This window comes from Protomyctophum parallelum (assembly GCF_964188405.1).
Source record: "Protomyctophum parallelum genome assembly, chromosome: 19".
Classification (NCBI taxonomy): domain Eukaryota; kingdom Metazoa; phylum Chordata; class Actinopteri; order Myctophiformes; family Myctophidae; genus Protomyctophum; species Protomyctophum parallelum.
In genome coordinates, this window is record NC_139717.1 from 38,149,108 (window position 1) to 38,170,938 (window position 21,831).

Sequence of the window (21,831 nt, forward strand, 5' to 3'; positions counted from 1 at the left end):
ATACTCTACTGGTTAGCAACTGTATTCTCTTAATTTATATAAGAAGTATGTTCTGATTAACTTAAGCCCTTTTTTTTCCGGAAATAACTTTTTAAATAACAAATAAATTGTGAGAGACAAATATCCATTCAGCTGTCATACTGCCTCCAAACAGTTCTGTGTTCTGAATGCCAGACCACGCCCAGTCACTAATCTGATCAATGAATTGCAGCGACTGACAGCGACTGAATCCAAGCCAGCAGAATGGATTTAATACCTGGATGTGGTTCTGACATACTGTGGGCAATCAATCCCTCATGGAGGTAGGCAGATCTGAGAGACAACATGCAGGAGTTCTGAATGATGTAAATTTGTAGTTCCGTTGGGATGGAGTATGTATTGGGCTTTAGGTCCAGGAGTGACCCGGTTCTATCTGAGGCAGGGTATCGATCTTCAACCGACCTTCACAGGAAGCACAGGCTGAAGAACAGATAGACCATGACGGGAGCCAGAAAGAGAGAAAGAGACTATTTTTAGCATTTCTTGTACATATTTGAATTGAGATATCACTTGATTAAACTGATCAACAGTTATGGAACAACAGCTTTGACATGGATTATCACATTTTGAGCTAAACAAAAAACACTAATTCTGATAATACTTATGATATCATAAATAATGTGCGTGTGCGCTCATGCGTACCAGTGTGCTGTAGAATAGCTGGGGGGAAGACAGTCCCAGGGTGGAGGTCAGGACGACACATAGGCTAGATGGTACAGCAGCTCCACTTCCATCAGCATGGCCTTGTATCACAGGATGAACTTCCCGTTGTTCTCCACCAAACTCACTGGACACAACACATTACACATTACGGTTACTACCTGCTCCCAGGTTCTACAGGAATACTATACGAGAGCATCCTGACCAACTGCATCTCTGTCTGTTTTGGAAGCTGCAATGCAATCAAAGCAGACTGTATAAGTTCAGAGAGTGGTGAGGACAGCGCTTAACCCATTTAGACCTGAGGCAGATTTTTAAAAATCCTAACAGTTTTCTGAAAAACTGGCTCAACCTTTTTCCATGTCAAGGACCGCCAGAATTATCTGTATTTGGCCGCAGACCCCCACCTGAAAATTGTTTGTTCTAGAGACCCCCCAGAAGCAACGATATGAGTTAAAAACGTACAGTAACACTGTGAAAGAATATATATTCAAAGAGTTGCACACATTTTCACTATTCTTTCTTTGCAGATCTACAAGTTCTCTAGGAAAATGTGTTGCAGTGTCCGTTGCAAAAGTTTATTTCCCCAAGTCTCATTATGAACAGACTGATTTTATCAGTAGTGTTTAGTATTGTAGTTTTAGATTATAGTAAGCCAGTAGAACTGAATTTCGTTCAATTGTGCATTTCATGTATTGTTGAATGACAATAAGCCTGTAACCCGAAAGCTTGTTTCTTGAAAGTTATATTTAAAATACTATAGCCCAATCGGACCAATAAACCAGTGGACACACTGTACCCCTAAAAGGCCATAATTATGTATTATTACTCTTGCCATTATCTTGCCGTTATATTTAAAATTACAGCCCAACATACCAGTGATTATATGTCAATTTATCATTAATACAATTATGTCCAGCCAGCCACCCTTACCTTTCTCAGTTGATGTTCACAGAGAACAGGGTGCCCCCTGTTGGCCAGCATGGAAGTTAGACCAGGGTAGCAGGGAGGAGACAGGTGGACCAACGACCATTTCTGTCTTCAAGCCAGCTGAATGTGGCAACCAGCTCCTGCATGACAGAGACTAGCACTATATAAACAGCATACAGTACAGTATGACATGTCATTGTCAAATAAATAGTATACAGAGAAAAGAAAGCAGACGTGCAGTCAGATATACATAGTAATAAACAAAACTAACTTGACAAACAAAGGCTTTTTCTTACTACATCTCAAAGGCAAATATTAAACTTTTCACTGAACCACATTAAAACATTAAAACATTTAAGCACATTTAGAATACAATCGTTGTACTTGTTTTTTTATGTTTTGTGGCTTTCGCCTTTTTTATGTTTTTTTGTGGCTTTCGCCTTTTTATATTTTTTTATGGAGGGACAGACAGTAGGCTGACAGACTGATTCTGTCACCAATCAGAAGGGACTTCTCTTCACTCCTGTCGAGGTCCACTTAACCACCTGCCACCAATGTGCTGTAACTCCAGCATTTACATTTACATTTAAGTATAGATTACATTTAAGCACATTTAGAATACAATCGTTGTACTTGTTTTTTTATGTTTTGTGGCTTTCGCCTTTTTTATGTTTTTTTGTGGCTTTCGCCTTTTTATATTTTTTTATGGAGGCACAGACAGTAGGCTGACAGACTGATTCTGTCACCAATCAGAAGGGACTTCTCTTCACTCCTGTCGAGGTTCACTTAACCACCTGCCACCACATTTAGAATACAATCGTTGTACTTGTTTTTTTTATGTTTTGTGGCTTTCGCCTTTTTTATGTTTTTTTGTGGCTTTCGCCTTTTTATATTTTTTTATGGAGGGACAGACAGTAGGCTGACAGACTGATTCTGTCACCAATCAGAAGGGACTTCTCTTCACTCCTGTCGAGGTTCACTTAACCACCTGCCACCACATTTAGAATACAATCGTTGTACTTGTTTTTTTATGTTTTGTGGCTTTCGCCTTTTTTATGTTTTTTTGTGGCTTTCGCCTTTTTATATTTTTTTATGGAGGGCCAGACAGTAGGCTGACAGACTGATTCTGTCACCAATCAGAAGGGACTTCTCTTCACTCCTGTCGAGGTCCACTTAACCACCTGCCACCAATGTGCTGTAACTCCAGCAGACGCATTCCATGGCAATCCATAGAAAGACACAAAGTGACATCCCAGTGTGGTATTCACATTTGTTAATATTGCCAACTCGGGCCAGGGGATTTGCATTGTCAGGTCCTCCTTCTGGGTTTGAAGCTCAGCATGGCGGCTCCCCGCTGTCCACACTCAGCTCTTCGCTCAAGGCTGACCAGGCATCCCAGTCAATGGTCACGATCTCATCCTTCTCTATGGGGCTGGTGCTGCTCAACGGCTCTTCACTGTACAGATCCAGCTCCCCGCTCAAGGTCGAATCGAGGAGGTCCAAGTCCCAGTCGCAGTTGACCGTCAAGTCGTCCTCTATGCCGGGGCCGTTAAGGACTTCCAAGTCCCAGTCGAAGTTGACAGTCAGGTTGTCCTCTATGGGGCTGGTGCTGCTCATCGGCTCTTCACTGTACAGATCCAGCTCCCCGCTCAAGGTCGAATCGAGGAGGTTTAAGTCCCAGTCGAAGTTGACCGTCAAGTCGTCTTCTATGGGGCCGGTAAGGACTTCCAAGTCCCAGTCGACCGTCAGGTTGTCCTCTATGGGGCTGGTGCTCAGCGGCTCTCCGCTGTCAAGAGCCTTGAGCAGGTAGCCGAACTCCCCGCTCAAGGCCGAATCAAGGAGCTGATGGTGAACGAACGGACTCTGTGGGAGCCAACCCAAGGCACCGCTAGGAGGTGAAGGAGCCGCACAGGAGACTGCGGAGGTAGCAACATTGCAGAGCTCTGGACCCTGATGCTGCTGTATAGGACCGAGCTCCCTACTCAAGACCCAATCGAAGAGGCCATCCAGCTCTTTCTGTTCCTCTGCCTGAAGCGCCGGTGAGCTGGATCGACGGGGGACTTTGGCCATGGTAGCTGTAGAGTCTGGACTCTTCTTCCTCTTGAGCTTGCCGATCTCCTTGCCTGGCTGTTTCTGTTCCACGCTGGTGGCGTCATCAAGGCCCCTGATCAACTGCTGCGACACAGACTGGCCGCCTGTGGGGTCACAGGGACGACGAACTGTTCGCAGGGAGCCGACCGGGGGTGGGATCTGCACGAGTGGGCTAGGCAGTGATGGGTCATTCTCGGAGTGGGAAGTCCACTTGTCGAGAGCACGGAGGAGGATGCGCTCGGCATACTGCGGGTCGACCGTCCAAAAGCCTCCCTTACCTGGGTCATCTCCCTGCCGAGAGACACTGATGAACTCCTTAATGGTGGACAGGTTGTGCCGGATGGAGCTCTTCCAGGAGTCAGGCCTGTCGTGGTGGCGGAAGTAGGGGATGCGGTCCATGAACCACTGGTAAATGCAGGAGGCGGCGATGTTGCTCTTCCCGCTGGCTTGCATGGCCATGCAGATCATCATGGGGTAGGTGTACGGCGGCCTCTTTCCACGGGTGCCGCGGGGCACGATGCCAGGGAGGCTCTTCTCCTGCGTCAGGCTGCAAGCCACCGTCATGGTCTGGAAGGGGGGTGCTGCGTCCGCAGCCAGAGGGGACAAAGGCACCCGAGAAGAACTCACCGGCTGGCGGCAGCTGATGACAGGATACGTCTGGTGGTGGTGGGCGGACAGCGGAGGCTTCCTCCGCCTGGCTGGCCCTCCGCCTGGCTGGGACCCTCTGCCGCTGGCGCCAGGGACGGAGACGCCACAGGCCGGTGGCGCGAGCAGCCACTGCAGGCTGGTCAGGCTGTCATCCACGTTGACAGAGAAGGAGGCGGAGGTCGTCACCATCTCGGACCACGAGACTGCACCACACAGCATGGCTCTAGAGAGAGAGAGAGAGAAACAGAGAGAGAGAGAGAATGAACACACAAAATTCACACTTGGCTCACACAAGATTATGAAAACGCAACTCATTTGAAAGCAGATAACATGACCTTTTGTTTTAAAGTGTGTTTGCGTGTTATCTAGTGGTGGATAAGTTCTGTAATCAAAGTACAATACAAAAGTAATACAATACAAAAGCATACATTTGGCATTAAAATATATTTACACAAAGGATAAATGGTAGTAATTATAAATGGCCTGTTTCAGAATAAAATAGCTCAAACCTTTAAAAAAATAGCCAAAGTATAAAATAGGGCTAAAGTTGTTGATTCTTGTTTTGGATTAATAATCTAAATCTGCAAAGCAACTAGTAATTGTCAGTGGGGCAAGTAAATCTACCATAGAAACAACTGGCTACAAGCAGGAGAGGAAACTCATTCTATAAATAAAACGCTTTTTTTGTTTAAAGCATCAATGTGGTGTTTTAATTGAGATGTTATCGTAAACCAAATGTAACAAATGTATCTATTATGTAGAGTATACTCCGTTACGAACACTTTGAAAACATCACCACCGCATCGAAGCTAACGGTTCTATTTGACAAGAGGACGAGTCGAGTGATTTCATGTAGTCATCGACAACGCAGTCATTTTCAAAAAAAAAAAAAGGCTTAAACGGTTCTATTTGACAACCGACAGAACGATAGTGTATGTCAAACACTGAACATGTTACAGTCCTGTGGCATAATGTCATTTTTCTAACGAAAACACTAGCTATAACCAAAACTCTGCCAACATCATTGACAATTAAGCTACAGGATGATTTCCAACGACAATTTTTTCAAATTGAAACCAAACGGCCTGTAAATGATCCACAATAAGTTCGGTTAGCTTCGGTTAGTGATTTCATGTAGTCATGTCGACAACAGTCATTTTCAAAAAAAATAAAAAAGCTTAAACGGTTCTATTTGACAACCGACAGAACGATAGTGATTTCAAACGAACATGTTACAGTCCTGTGGCATAATGTCATTTTCCTAGTCCTACAGTACTAACTCCGGCCGTTACGAACACTTTGAAAACATCACCGCATCGAAGCTTAACGGTTCTATTTGACAATTAGCGACAGGACGAGTCGAGTGATTTCATGTAGTCATCGACAACATAGTCATTTTCAAAAATAAAAAAAGCTTTAACGGTTCTATTTGACAAGCGACAGAACGATATATTGATTTCAAACTAACATGCTACAGTCCTGTGGCATAATGTCATTTTTCTAACGAAAACACTAGCTATAACCAAAACTCTGCCAACATCATTGACAAGCTACAGGATGATTTCCAACGACAAATTTTTCAAATTTAAACCAAACGGCCTCATTTTCAAAAATAAAAAAAGCTTTAACGGTTCTATTTGACAAGCGACAGAACGATAGTGATTTCAAACTAACATGCTACAGTCCTGTGGCATAATGTCATTTTCCTAGTCCTACAGTACTAACTCCGTTATGAACATTTTGAAAACATAACCGCATCGAAGCTTAACGGTTCTATTTGACAAGTAGCGACAGGACGAGTCGAGTGATTTCATTCATGTAGTCATGTCGACAACATAGTCATTTTCAAAAATAAAAAAAGCTTCAACGGTTCTATTTGACAAGCGACAGAACGATAGTGATTTCAAACTAACATACAGTCTTGTGGCTTAATGTCATTTTTCTAACGAAAACACTAGCTATAACCAAAACTCTGCCAACATCATTGACAATTAAGCTACAGGATGATTTCCAACGACAAATTTAAACCAAACGGCCTGTAAATGATCCACAATAAGTTCGGTTAGCTTCTTAGCATTTACATAAAAATGCCATGTTCCACCACAATTACGTTAAAACAGCATTTTGAAAAAAATCAACATACCTTTCAAACTAGTCGAAAAAGAAAGAAAAGCACGTTCAAGAAGCACGTTCACAGAAGAGGTAACGGGTTTCCTTCGAGGAGCTGGTTGAGATGCAGTCTGAAACAATGTCTGAGAAGCATCTAACGTATGAATTATGAAACTCGGTATACACCTGCTGCTCAAATCCGTCCTGCAACGCCATTGGCCCGCTACCTATGCTCCTCGCCTTCTGATTGGTCCCGGCGCCTGGTCCCGCCTCAGAGAACGTCCGCGGGAAAACTAAACTAGTGTACCCGGTTCCGTTCCGTCCAGTGAGTCCATGAATGAACAAGGTAGCTAAGCTAACGTTGTTGATTTATTATAGAATGCTTTAATATGCTACTAACGTCTTATAGTTATCATGCGTTATTAAGCGTTTCTCTTCATTCAGTCGCATTATTCACATAATATGTCTCCAGTAAACCGGGTGAAGCTGTTTATTTACTGTACTGTTTTGCCAGGAACTACTTTATGTGGAAGAACCAGTCTATGGGAAGAACACATTGCTCGGTTCTAGGTGCTGCACTGCCTGCACAGCAGTGCATTTAATTCGCCTGATAATCACAGATTTAAGAAGCTTCAAAGGAGAAAGGACGCGTTGTCGCGTTCGCTCTGTGGACTGGAGTGGGCTCACTGGGCTGTGGGCAGGGTCTATGGGCTGGATCCATGCCACACCACCAACACCAACACCAACAACAACAACATTGTAATCAGATTCATTTGACTGTTATTTGTGAGTGTGTATTTTGTGTTGTTGCACAGTTGCACTAGTAAATTAAAAACGGAGGAGTTAGGAGTGTAGTCACTGTAGTGTATAGTGTATGTAGGCTACTGTTTAGCTAGCCCTAGAACGGCTCTTGTTGTTACATACAGTATGTAAATACATACGAAGTATAATTAAATGATCACAGGCATTCTAGGTCTACTGTTTAGCCAGGATACTTTATGTGGTAGAACAAGATATGCAAATCAAGCTTATATAGCAGTCCTGCTTTTATGGAAACAAGCCACAGTGCTTTTTGGGGTCAAGTAGACAAGTATTACATATGGGTATTACATGCGTTTGTATTAAACTGTACTCTTCTGTGCTTTTTGTGTGTGCAAACTGTTAATACTCCATAATAATCAATTCAAATGTGCTCATGGTCTCTCATGTGCAGCACCATATGTTGGCTTGTGGTGGTGGACATTTCTGCCACAGACATACAAAATGAGTGGACAATATTACCAGAAACACATGAATAGATAACCCTGAATGACCATAACAGGACTGTAACTCTGAGAGTGTACAAAGGGGGTCCATTTGGTTCCATTTGAAGGGGGTCTTTGCAAATAAAACATTTGAGAACCACTATAGTACTAGACCACTAGTCGACTCCTAATGTGCCATAGTGTCATAGTAAATAATTGTCATACATATTCTGAAGAAAACCTGGAGACAGTAAGTGGGTGTTATGATCAGAATAAGAACATTATAATGTTGTGTATTAAAACAAAATAAAAAAAATGCCACGGACACATTTGTCCATATATGGACATGTCGGTGACCACTGCTCATGTGGCTCATGTGGGCCCTAACCACTCGGGTATCGGGGTCACCCTGACAATTGAATAATTCCTGTTCTATTTCATCTTTGATTTATAGTGCAAGAGCAAATCCGTCTGCCACTCGTCACAGCCCCACCAACCTCCATGATGTGACTGAGATTGAGAGTCAGCGGAAGCGGGTGAGAGAGTGGACATGGGGAAGAATCCCAGGGCTGCCACAGGCTCAACTTTGAAGCCAAGAATCCAATCCAGTCTTAGTACCAAAGAGCAAGTCCACGCTAGTCCACAGGTACCCTGCCTCACACATGCATCGCATACATGTTGCAACAACCGACGGTGTAACAATCACCCTGAAATGTCAGAATGTTGACATTAGAAAATGACTGTGATCAAAGTATTTAGTTGAATATGTTTATTTGCCACAAATTCATAATTGACAAAACCAATGGTGCATAAAGTAATACAGTACCACTCACTTCAGACTGGTCTGATTTTTATACCCTCAGGCTCAAAGACTTAAATGTATACTCAGGACTGTAATTGTGTAGTGACAGCGTTCTATGTGACATGCTGTACTCATCCAACATGCTTTAGTTGATTTAACTTAATTTAATCCACTGACGGGATGAGGAAATGTGATTCATTATACTGTAGGCTACTACAGATACAGTATCTCATTTATTTTTATTTTCTTTCATCAGAGACCGTAGACCGTGACTCCCACAGAGTTCTTAAACTACTCATTTTCAGCTGTAGTCTCTGAAAGGTGCAATAGAATACATTTAAAGTATTAATGCATGCAACTTGCCTGCAATACCCTGCAGTTATATATATGCCCCTATGATGGCTATCTATCTCCTTCAAACAATAACAGTGTTTTGGAAATGTGTTTTTGTCGTAGTGTCTGATCTCATTATTGGCGAGAAGCGAGGGCAGGCCGCTTCCCCATGTGACTGGTTGGTTTTGGTAAATGACCTCCTATGCTCCCTGGGGGAATGAGCTAATAGCTCTTCTGCTCTTCCATGATGGACGTTGTTAACAATGTGCCTCAACAACTAAACTGTTATTCCCTATAAAAGCTTTAATGGAGGCTCACACAACAGCCTCAGAGATATATAGGCCTACATTGACATGAACACATTAACTATACAAATACCAATACTGTAAGTGTAACAGCTATTCATCCTACTTGCTGGCTGCCCCCAACAGCCAACATGCACGCACGCACACACGCACATACTAATGTATACTTGATTTATATACCATTATCAGACCAAATTATTTAAAATTATTTTTTATTTTGGGTTGCAATTTGCAAATAGCCAATTTAACATCGAGGAGTCCACCACTCTTCCGGTTATTTGCTGCAGACGGACGGACGGATGGACGGACGGACGGACGGACGCTTGATTTAACATTAATAGTGTTAAATTGTGGGAAGATGCTAATGCCACACATTATTTCCATTAGCTTTCTCACAGGAAACAGAACTTAATCACCATTAGCCATGCAAGCCACGAGAAACACATGACTGCTGATCAAGTAACAGAAAAGTAAAGCCCTTGCTCTCGCTCCCTCTCTCTCTCTCTCTCTCTTGTCCATTGGTTGGTATCCTGAAAGCTGACCCAGGAATGACTAGCTCATCATCCCTAACCTTGAACAGGATGCTATAGGAATTAAACACAAGCAGCAACTGCCAAAGAAGATAGACAGGTCTCACCTTTCTGTCTGAGAAGTGCTGCAGGTGCATTTTGACCTTTTTAGGTGGCCTACAGGAAATAGAACGGCATGTCTCACAAACAAACTACTGTTCTCTCTCACACACATTGACATCTGCAGAGCAGGAGCAAGTTATTAGTAAACCTGTTCTTCCTTCCAAACCTCAGCCATTCCAATTAGAGCAGACATTGGGCCAGGGGGCCACAGGTCTTTGCTCCAGTTGGCCTATATCAGTTCACTTCTTGCAATTGTTGTATAAAGTCTACACTGCAGAGCCCCATCTTTTATATCATCACAGTCAGGCAGAAATCTTTTTTTGTGTGTAAATTAACGCCCTGCTTGATCATACTACAGGCGGGTCACACAATCAAAAGTAGCAGATCTGCAAGCTTGAAAAGTGGTGCAGTGTCACGTTTTGTGGTTGTAGATCTGCTACTTTTGTGTTTTTAAATTTGAATCCTGAAAAGTAACAGTTTTGGTGGGACATATGCCATGTTGCCAATATTCGCCTTTGTGTCTCTATTTTTTTTCTTCACAGGACCATCAATCGTCATCCTTGTTCCTCCATGGGGATCACGAAGGCAGATTGATTTCCACATTGGTGTCCATCTGTAATCACCCACACAGGGACGAGGCACAAAAGCAAGGACACTGTGCAGTGCGCACTCTAGTAACCGTGAGTGACATCATCGTACCTGGAAGTTATGCGGGAACGCCCACTGAGTGGCAAAAAACTACTTTCTGGCCTTGACAGCCCCTTCATCCAAACAGAAAATTGCATTAAACAATGTTAAACTCACCAACATTGCAGCTGTACGAAAAGCTTGAATTATCCTCTTTCTATCTGCAAAGTTTTTGTTTCCTAAAAATCCACCATAGAAACATTATGAGCTACTTTCTGTCAAGAAATGCCCTGCATTTAAGTGTCAGAGTTTGGAAGTGCTTGTTTTCAATAACACAACTTTGCGGCCTCCTGCATTATGTGACATTTAGAAACGGGTGGGACGCAGGACAGTTGAGTGATTTCCAACAAGGGCTTCCAAACTCCAACACTGCTCAATGTTTTGCCACTCAGTCTAGATGAGGGTGGGCGTGTCCTGATGGGAAAAGCATGCATGTGCATTGTGCATACTCTCTATTGGAGGCTTCTCTTCTAAATCTGTTTGGTATCTGTTTGGTTCTCTGACCGATGTCAACTCGCTCTGGTCTCACATGAGACCATCATCCTCTGGGATCTCTGCGAAATTCATCTGGCTCCAATTTTCCTGGAGTGCTTTATATGGCTGCTGTTAATGGGCCTCTCAGCTGTTGTTACTTAGCATGGTCAATGTAGTGCCCAGTCTGCCCACTATAGGCTTTCAAATGGGCTTTAGAAAGCCTGTTAGAAGGCAGGCGCAAGGTCAAGCGCCCAAGGCTATGCAGGATACAAGGACTGTCGAAATAGGACGAGATGCCTCGTCCTCTTTAGACAGTCCTTGGCAGGATACTGGATACTGTATCACTGGCAGTAAGAAAGGCTAGTTGTTCCTGAGGGCGAAGTGAGATAGTATGATGAAGAAGAACTTGTCTGAGACATCTTTCTTGGGCCGAGGCAGTCATCATTTGTTGACATTAGTCCCTCAGATGTCTGTTACACCTTTTCCCTCTTCACCAAAACAGTGCCAGGAATCAATTGCAGAGTAGCAGTCACACTTTTCCAATGATTTATTGTTCATTTTTAAATGAAACTCTTCACTTGGGAGTGTTGCATTGGCCTATGGCAAAAGCCTGGCACTGCCCATTTTAATAATGCAGAGCTGTCATACTTTGACATATTCTCTTTATTCATGACCGCAGCCATCTTGCCAGCAAGGTGATACCTAGGTGACACTTCCCATAGACAGCCCATTCATCCAAACAGAAAAGTCCTCTTTCAATCTCTAAAGTGTTTGTTTCATAAAAATCCACCGTAGACATTTTATGAGATACTTCCTGTCAAGAAATTCCTTGCAGATGATTTTTGAGTGGTACAACCACTCCAAGGAACAGCAATGTCCGTGTTCACCTACCTATGTGTTGGTTCACCTATGTGCCTATGTGTTGGTTAATGAGCACTGTTGTACTGGACCCTCGTCTGGTTCTGACAGACCGGTCTTGTGTGTGTAGGCTGGGTGGCGTGTGACGACCCGGTTGAATCATTCCTTGGTCCGGCGGCGGACAGACGGACGGGCCCGGGAGAACAATAACATGACACCAGACAGTATCACGCTAAGACGTTCACAAAGTTTATTGCATACATACAGAACATATATAGCTTTTGGATCCTCATGTCCTAATGACGTCACTAACTAACTAGACATAACAATCTAGCTGCCTGCAGCACGCTGACCTTGCTGTGCTGTCTAGATGTCTCCACTCCAGGAGCTAACTATAAAGTATGTTACAGTTCAGGCAGTAAACAATACATATCAAGTACATTGTATAGTACACAGCATAGGCACTCAGATCATATCATACTACAACAAGCACCAGTATATATAGCTTGCTTTACTGATAACGAGCGATTCCATACTCTGATACTTAGAAAATAATCATCTGCAAGGAATGTCTTGACAGGAAGTAGCTCATAAAATGTCTACGGTGGATTTTTGAGTGGTGCAACCACTCCAAGGAACAGCAATGTCCGTGTTCACCTATGTGTTGTTCACCTATGTGTCTATGTGACGTTAATGAGCACCAGTATATGACTATGAGTACCAGTAGGTGGCGCTGTTGTGCCAGAAACAGAGAGAGGGATAGTGCTGCACTGTTGCCTGCTAATGAGAGAGAGAGAGAGAGAGAGGTGGGGGGGGGGGGGGGGGGGGGAGTTGCACCATGCACTCAGTTCACATGGGTGTGATTTTTATTAAACAAAAACTTTACAGATTGAAAGACGATAATTCAAGCTTTCCCTACAGCTGCAATGTTGGTGATTTTGACGGTATTTAATATAATTAGAGAGGACTTTTCTGTTTGGCTCTCTATGGGAAATGTCACCTTGGAAAATTCTGACATGAATAAATCGCATACTGTATGTCCCCATAGATGAATAAACTAGATGACAATATTGATTTTATGACCTCACTCCACTCCCTAAATTAATTGCAATTATTGTAGCACTGTAGCCACTGTAGGAGAAGGATGTTCCACTGCATGAAATATAATTGTTTTTGGATGAGATAATCAGCCATGGCAAGATCATCGACAACCAGAGGAGATGTCTCTCAAGGCCAATTGCCTCAATTAGATGTCCATACATTTATCAGCAGTGTTGCAACTCTCAAGGCCAATATAACATGTCTAGTGCAGTTAAATGTGTGTATTTTTTCTATGTGGTATAATAATGGTCATAATCGCTAATTTCAAATTAACTATGTTTTTAACTAAATAATTAACGAAGGCATTAATTAACATTAACTATATGAATTACTGAGAGAAGAAAGAAAGAAAGAAAGAAAGAAATGCAGCAGCAAACATATTTGCTACTTGAGCTGTTGTATTGTTTTGGAGTTGTTTAAGAGTAAGTTCTTTGTCTGTGAAAAAACATAGCACTGACGACGGTCTGAGGACCGAAACGTTTGCTTTTTAAATTGCACCATGAGCACAGAGCACCATGAGCACAGCATGATAAAATAAAATAAAATATATTTTTCTAAGTCTCAGTCTAAGGAGTTTTACTTCCTTTTCTATACGGTGAGCGAGTCTTTTCCTGTCAAAGTTTTCCTACTTGAGCTGAATACATAATTAACTCAAGCATGGCCATTTTCATATGTCTATCATATTAATCATTATAAATCCTTGAATAATGGATGGAAAGAAATACTAAGGCATTAATTAACATTAACTAAGTTATATGAATTACTGAGAAGAAAGAAAGAAAGAAAGAAAGAAATGCAGCTGCAAACATATTTGCTACTTGAGCTGACTACATAATTAACTTAAGCATGGCCATTTTCATATCAATCATTATAAATCCTTGAATAATGGACAAAATATTCAATATTGAATTTTTATTATTTGGAAAACATACATAATGGTACAATCAGACACAATTTCATGACTCAATTATGCATTTACATATACTGTATCTACAGTGCTTGAGGAAATGTTGGACTGAATATAATTAGTATGTTCAATTTACGCTGTATGAGTCTGCGACTGCCTGGAGGGGGAAGCTGAAACTCCTGGAGTGCATGGGAATAATGTGAAATGGTTCTCCTGTCCTGTGTAAAGAAAGATGGTCTCTTCAAACATGGACTAAAGAGAAAGGTTCTGACTCACACCTGTGACCTTAATTGGAACTGTATGAACCAGACACACTTTGTAAGTGTAAGTGTGGTTGTTTACAACATTTACTGAAATGGAAATGCTATATCCACCCCCAAGATTTATTTTCTTAATTTCAGGTTCACAGAAAACATGCTGCCACCTCAATACACCCACAGTTGTTCTTTTCCCTCACTTATCTGTATGCAGCAACAAATGCATGGCACCGTTAATCCCTGATCGAAACCGCCGAATAACAAATAAATGATTAGTGGATAGCTATTTTCCAATTACAAACACCATATATTTTCTCTCAGTGGTAGTTTATGTGGCATCAATATCTGCAGTCCTAAAATGTTCATGAGCATATATAACAGTATGACACTATCAGCAGAGGAATGCTAAGGTCCAGAGAACAGCCTTACCTGCATTTCTTTGAGTGGTGCAACCACTCCTATAGACAGCTACAGTATGTGTGTCCCTGGGTCCCTGGCTGGGTCCGTCCCTGGCTGGCTGTGTGGGGGACCCCCACACATTAACTCTACCGGCCCGGCCCCCTGGGCACATTCCTGGGGGTTTGAAACTCTGGATGTTCCGTGAACTTCCGGGGACCCCCACACGGAGTTGCACCACTCACTTCACACGGGTGTGATTTTTTTCCTATGGCCAGGATTTGCCAAGTTTCCCATAGGTTTGCAGTCAGTGTCATACAGTATGTTATTTCATGTGTAGCCTACATTGCTATTAAGTGTCACTATATTGTATTTTAAAATCACCAGCTCTGCTCAGCTCAGTTCATACTGTACATAATGGATAAAATTACTGTTCGGAAAGGTCTATTTTTGGTATATACAGGTTTAATGTATACAGGTTTAATGTTTGTTTTTAGTTCAATGTTTGTTTTAAAAACGCCATTGACAATGAAGAGAAAATGTACGTCATCTTGTCCCTAACACAAACATCAAATGCCATTAACCATAAAGAGAATTTAACGTTTGTTTTACATCACCATTACATCACCTAATCAACATGAGTTGGACTTTAATATATTAGCTCCCCTCACTTCACACAGGTGACTTTTCTTCTACTAATGCAAAGACATTCTAAAAGAAAGCATATTAAAATGGTAGGGAAACGGTTTCCCTGTGAGATGAGTGCATCACTATTCGGCTATTTTCTAGAAGGTCATATTTAATGTGTGTAATTATTGTCATGCCATATATGCAGCTCTGTTGGCAGAGTAAAATTGCTCCAGCTGGGTGCACCTACACACAGGCTTTTAAATGTTCATGTCGAGAGGAATAAGAAAGATTCTGCACATTATAATGTAGCACTCTAGCACTATACAGTATTTCCTATATTTCTAAATATGCCATTATAGAGGCATTCCTGCAGCTGAGAAAGTGACCGTCTTCAGTTCAATTTGAATCCACCATTAAAATAGATGATTTGATGTCAATACACAGAGACATACTCAACTACGTTATATCTTTTAGCTGAGTGCCTTATTTTGTTTTTGTTTTGTTTTGTTTTAAATAGTTCTGGTTTTGATTGTGTGCACTTCACACAATGCAGTGATCTAAAGGCATATTCATACTCCAGTTTAGGTGATAAGGTGACCACAGAAACGGTGGTTAGTAAAAACAGAGAGATGTGTTCCTGTGAGCGGTGAGTCGCTTATCACCGCTGCGTGACATCATGTTTTCCCAACGACCACGGTGGTCACCTTTTCACCTAAAATGGAGTATGAATAGGCCTTAAAGGTCTAAAGATATAAATCATATTAATACAAATCTGGGAATCCAAAACAAATATTGCCCTGCAAATCTTCAATGGTCAACAGTAAACAATTAAGAACAGTACTCTGATTTATATCCTCAGACCAGCAGTGATACTTTGAGTGCAGAAAGTGAAATGAGTACACTCTCTCATAACAACTATACCACTGTGTAGCCTTGGTCCCAGGCTTACTCATCTGCAAAGAGAAAAAAGCCTGGTCACAACCTAAGGCAGAGACGGTGTCGGCCGGAACATCCGTCAGATGCATTACCCCCGGATACGATATTCTTTCGACCTAACACTTGTTTCATACATTGAGAATGTAAACTGATTTGTAAAGCGTCAACGTCATTTCCTTGAGTGGTACTTCCGCCCAAAACAAATGATACCGTCTACTATACAGCGTAGGTCTTTCCCAGCGTGCCACTGTGGTGAGTCTGCCAGTCGAAGTGATTAGTGGTCAACACAGATGTTTGTGATTGTACTGGGTTTCAATATGTACAAAAAATGGGTCCTTCGGGGTCCCCAGCAAAAGTATAGTTAAACATAACATTGTGAATAATTTTAAGATGACCTTTTCAGATGGGGGTCTGCGGACAGATACATTTGCAGGTCCTTGAAATGAAATAGTTTGAGAAGCACTAATAAACAGGTCATCATCAGGATGTTTTTTAAGGAAAACATATGTTATCTTTGTATGTTTTCCAAACTATGATTTTGTATACAGGATGAATATGGATGCCCTATTTTTAGGTGTTGTAAATAGAAAGTCCCCGCCCCGGCGCCCCCCACCCGTCTGTTGCATGCTGCTGTCATCAAAATGGTTTGGGTAACTCAATACTGATTTATGCATCTGTGTCACAAGGAAACAATCAGTGCAAGTCAGCAGGTTGGAACACGTGAATTACTCCTCACTAGATCCATGTGCCTTCACCTGTTCTCGGGTGCACGATATCAAACACCATGTCTTGGCAGAGGAATAAATCTGCATTGTAAATAAATTGAAAACATTTGTCACTGACAACATCCTTCTAGCAGAGGCTGCAAACAACGGATGAATAATAATTAATAAACTGTCATAAACTGTTTGATATCAGTAAGAGGTGATATCATGGGGAGTGGCAATGTCTGAAATAGATACTGGAGATAAATGAGAAACATACCAAAAGTTTCATATGACAAACAATTGGAACATCTGCCCCTTTGTTCAACAGTTCGTCTATTGAACTATTGCCCTATATTATAACATAACATGGACATTGCAGTGTTCATGACAAAGTCAAGCTAGTTAGTTCCATCAACCACACAAATTTAGTTTGTGTTTAGGCAACTTTTATCAACTACTACTAGGTAACACAAGATTGTAAGAGAAGAATTGTCTATTCATACAGAGATTGTAGTGACAATATGTACAAAATGGATGAATGGCTCAGATCACTTCCAGTTGGGTGTAAGGATTAGGAGGCTTTACTGTAACTGTCCTAAAGTCATAATAGGTCTTTGCAATAATTAGGCCTATGCTAAAATAAATAAATAAAAGTAATAATAATAATAAACTTTGAATGAAATGCCTGTTGGGCAACAGGTAAGAAATTGTTGGCGCAGAAGAGGTGTATGTGTGTGTGTGTGTGTGTGTGTGTGTGTGTGTTTGTGAGCACGAGTGGGTGGTGCATGGTATTTGTATAAGCCTGTGTGCGCGCACTTGTAAATCTAAATTTGCACTGAGCAAGCCAGAGAAACATTGTTCCGCAGCACAATGTGCGCCTTTTACATTCCAGCTCCACCTGTTGGGTTGGACAAAAGGCTTCCGCTTGGCTTTGACATGTGTGAATCTGTTGCCATGCATGGGGCCTGTCCGGAGAGATAGCAGGAAGATGTGTGGGACGTGTGTGGGTGGACAGCCTGACCTGTTGCTAACCCTCCATCACAGCCTCCCTTCTCCTCGCCTACAAGCCCAAGTCAGTGGTCAAGTATATGCCACACCATCTCTTTATAGGGGAATATCATGTTGCAGCCAATTACATTTCTTTGGCAGGCAACTCTGAGTTTCTGGTTACTGAGGCCTAAGTTATTGCACATTATTATTTCTAAAATGGTATACAATTACCCATTTATACAATTATCCATTCTGAGCAGTTTTCTAGTTTAATATAAACCCACTATAGTGGGTTAAACATAGCAACATATAGGTATTTAGATGCGAACAGTCGAACACTTAAAGTAAATATTCTTGTTAATATATTTTACCTCAGTTTATGTGGTGGTTCATTTACAAGACAATATGCTATATTCAGTGACCTCCTCTAAACGTGTCTCCATGGGGCTCTGCATGCCTGCACTTATTGAGGGGGTCTTCAGAAGAGGCATGAAAGCGTCACTGTCAGAAGAGCGCTGCATGCAGGCGTTGTCCCAAACTCCAGCTCCACCAGCAGCAGCAGCACACCTGTGAGAGTCCGGCGAAGTCATCCTCAAGTTGTCGTCGTCACTTGAGCGCAGGGCCATCAGCTCGATCTCGTGCTTGGCCGCGGTCTCTAGCACCTGCTGCTTGTTGTAGAAAATGACAAAGTTGTTGATGATGGGATGTATCGGCAGGGCGATGGCGATCACTCCGCAGAGGAAGCTGACGGCCGCGTTGCATCGACCCAAAGTGGTCTTGGGGTAAACGTCTCCGTAGCCCACCGTCGTCATGGTGATGACTGCCCACCAGAAGGACTGCGGGATGCTGGTGAACAGCGTCTCCGGGTGGCTCTGCTCCATGGTGTAGCCCAGCGCGGAGAACAGGAACACTCCCACGCCCATGTACATCAGCAGCAGACCCAGCTCCTTGAAGCTGCTCGTCAAGGCTGAGGTGAGAGTCTGCAGACCCGCGGAGTGGCGTGCCAGTTTGAGGATGCGCGCAATGCGCATGACGCGCAAAGCCTGCACCGCCTGCTGCACGTTAGCCAGCTCCATCATCGCTGCGCCGAGGAATGTTTTCAAAGTCAGCACCGCGTAAAAGGGCATGATTGCCATGAAGTCGATGATGTTCATGAAAGATAGGATGAATTGTACCTTGTTCGGGGAGGATATCAGACGCAGGACATATTCGATCGTAAACCATCCGATGCATACGGTCTCGATCACCTCCAGAGTCGGATGCTCTGAAAGGTCACCTTCTGAGTCTTTCACTTGCAGTTCTGGAATAGTCCCCATGCACATCACCACAGAGGAGACGAGAATGAACAGGAACGAAGTGATGGCAATGGTGCGCGCAGGGAGCGAGGACTCCGGCTTCTCCATAACTCTCCACAGATGCATCTGGAAGCGCTGAAACCCCCTGGCCGACGGATCCCCTTCTCGGTCCACCAGAATAGTTTTCACTTTCTCGGCAATCTCTTCGAGCTCGACCTCCACCTCATTCAGGTTGCTTTTGCAACATTCGTCAAGGAGTTCTGGGTCGATTTTCCAGTACTCCATTTCCTTCATGAAACAAATTGGACAAATTCCTCTTTTCATATGTACCTCTGCATAATAATACAACTCCAATATGCATTTAAATGCTTCAGGGTCTCTGTCAAAATAAAACTCCCCTGTGTCGGGGTCATAGTCGTCACAAAGTGATGACAGGTCCTCCGAAGTTCCCGATGAGTATTTTAGCTGCAGTTCTGCTAAACGTGTCTCAGGGTAACGATTCAAAACGTCTCCATACAGCAATTGCTTTACGCCTCCAATATTAACAACAATCTCTGTCTCTTCACTTGCTTCAGAACCATTGCATTCCGCATATCTTGTCCTTGGAAAACCCCACATTCTGTTCCGGACCGAGGTTCACTAATGCTAGTCAGTGAACAGTGAAATTGATATTTTTGCAAAAGTTCATACACAGCGGTAGTCTAGATATAAGTTAGATCTCCAACGACACTCTCTCTCTCTCTCTCTGGTGCCTATTTAGTAAAACAAAACATCTTTGCTTGACGATCACTCAGTCTCAGAGTCAGACTCGGACTCGTTTGGTATTCCTCGCTGCAATGACTTGTCTGCTCTGCGCGCGTCTTTTTGGCAGTGCATGGTGCGTGCTCTGAAAGTTGGCGTTGAAGTGCGCGCAGCGGGACGCGCAGCGCGCGGGACGCAGGTTGATATAGCAAACAACATGGGTGGATGAAAAACAGAAATGCGTACAGGGGTAGCGAGAGGCGAATTACAACGGATCAGGCCCGGGCATCGTCTTTATGTTATCGATCACAGAATAATAACACCAGTTAGCCTACAAAGCAACCAAAAATAATCGATGTCTTGGTAAAAAAGGGGGAGAAGAAGGCAAACTTGTTTCTTTTGAAATTGTTTAGCCTACATGTAACGATGTACATTGTAACATAATCATTTACATGAAGTAGATAGCAATGTGCAGTGTGCGTTTATAGAATTGGGAACACATCTTTTTTGGTTATGTCATATACATGTCTCCACCTAGCGATGATAAGCAAACATTGCAGCCAAGGAATTTCTGAGATTTTGTCTCTCTCTCTCTCGCGCGCGCGCAGGCGCGCACACACACACACACACACACACACACACACACACACACACACACACACGCACAAACACACACACACACACACACACTGACACACACACACACACACACACACACACACACACACACACACACACACACACACACACACACACACACACACACACAACAAAACAAAACCTGCGTCTCCACAGCGAGAGGGAGTGACTGATGATTCCAGCACCATGGACAGTTCCAGGGCGCACAACAAATTATAGGCTAATTAATTGAAACCAGAATGATGGATTTAATTGTAGACCATAACAATGTATTTGAATTAGTCTTGATTCATTCATTTGGAAATGTATATATTTATAATAGGCCACCGCCTATATGAATAACGTGTATATACGTGTATCTATATATAGCCTACTTCTGCAGACTCTGAACCCCTGTTGGCCCTACCGGCCTACCCAATGCATCGTAGTCACAGGGCCAAGGGAGTGTTACTGCCCTGCTGTCACTGACCTTTCAGGCTGACACTGCCACCCCCAGGTTTATAGGAGCTATAGGCCTCCGTGGCGTTATAGGCAGGGCATATTCTGGCAAGGTAAGTAACAACCACGGCTTCCCACTGCCAAACATGCCCGGATATGTGACCTGGTGCTCAGACTAACTGCACGGGGAGCCATTGTGGATGTACTCAGGGCCTACTACTAGAAAATGTAACCCTCCAGCATCACTGACACTGAGAGAGAAGACCTGTGCCAATATTCAGCTTTCGGCACAGTAGTCGGTGTTCCCATTCCATTCCTGTCAGCTGCAGCCAGAGAGAACACTTCTATATGGCCCGGCCTAGCACTCATGAACACTCATCTTTTACTTTCTCTAATAACAACCTAAAACATGAAACTTTGTTGGGGAAAAAAGGGAAAAAAAGTTGTCCTTTAAAGTCAGCCCTGGGAATCCGATTTTTAGCTTTCCTTTGTGCAGCAGTTACACTATAATTGGTGACCTGTCTAATTCTGAATTTGCGAGGTCGCTGTGAAAACAATGTTTGGTGATTTTCTATTTTTATTTTTTGTTTTGTTTTGTTTGTTTGTTTGTTTTTTTGGGGGGGGGGGGGGCATTTTGTTTATTTGTTTGTCTCTTGTTGACATTTAGGGCATACAAAAATAAATAAATAAAGTATGTTTAATTATAAACTATATAAAAGTTTGAAATTGCCTACCCTTTTCAGTGCTAAAATATGCAGAGGTTTTCATTGTTTAAAACGTGTTAATATGATGACATGCTGCACTATAAATCCCGGACATTTATCTTAGAAAAGTTAATGAAAATGAATGAAATGCTTAGTATGAAATGCAAAATGCTGGAGTCACAGAATTCAATAGGTCACCAATGTCGGTGGAACATCTGTTCCCCACCCTGCGTTGGTCAGTGATCTACACGGCGCACGGTGATTGGACGAGGCACAAC

General features: G+C 42.8%; 1 protein-coding gene across 1 annotated transcript; it reads right to left on the minus strand.

Annotated features, from left to right (window-relative positions):
- Positions 1 to 17,868: 17,868 nt before the first annotated feature.
- LOC310876446 (voltage-gated potassium channel regulatory subunit KCNF1-like) lies at positions 17,869 to 19,755 on the minus strand. The gene has a single exon (XM_083789988.1). The coding sequence runs from the start codon at positions 19,647 to 19,649 to the stop codon at positions 18,126 to 18,128; it is 1,524 nt and encodes a 507-aa protein (XP_083646114.1). The 5' UTR covers positions 19,650 to 19,755; the 3' UTR covers positions 17,869 to 18,125.
- Between the last annotated feature and the right edge of the window lie 2,076 nt (positions 19,756 to 21,831).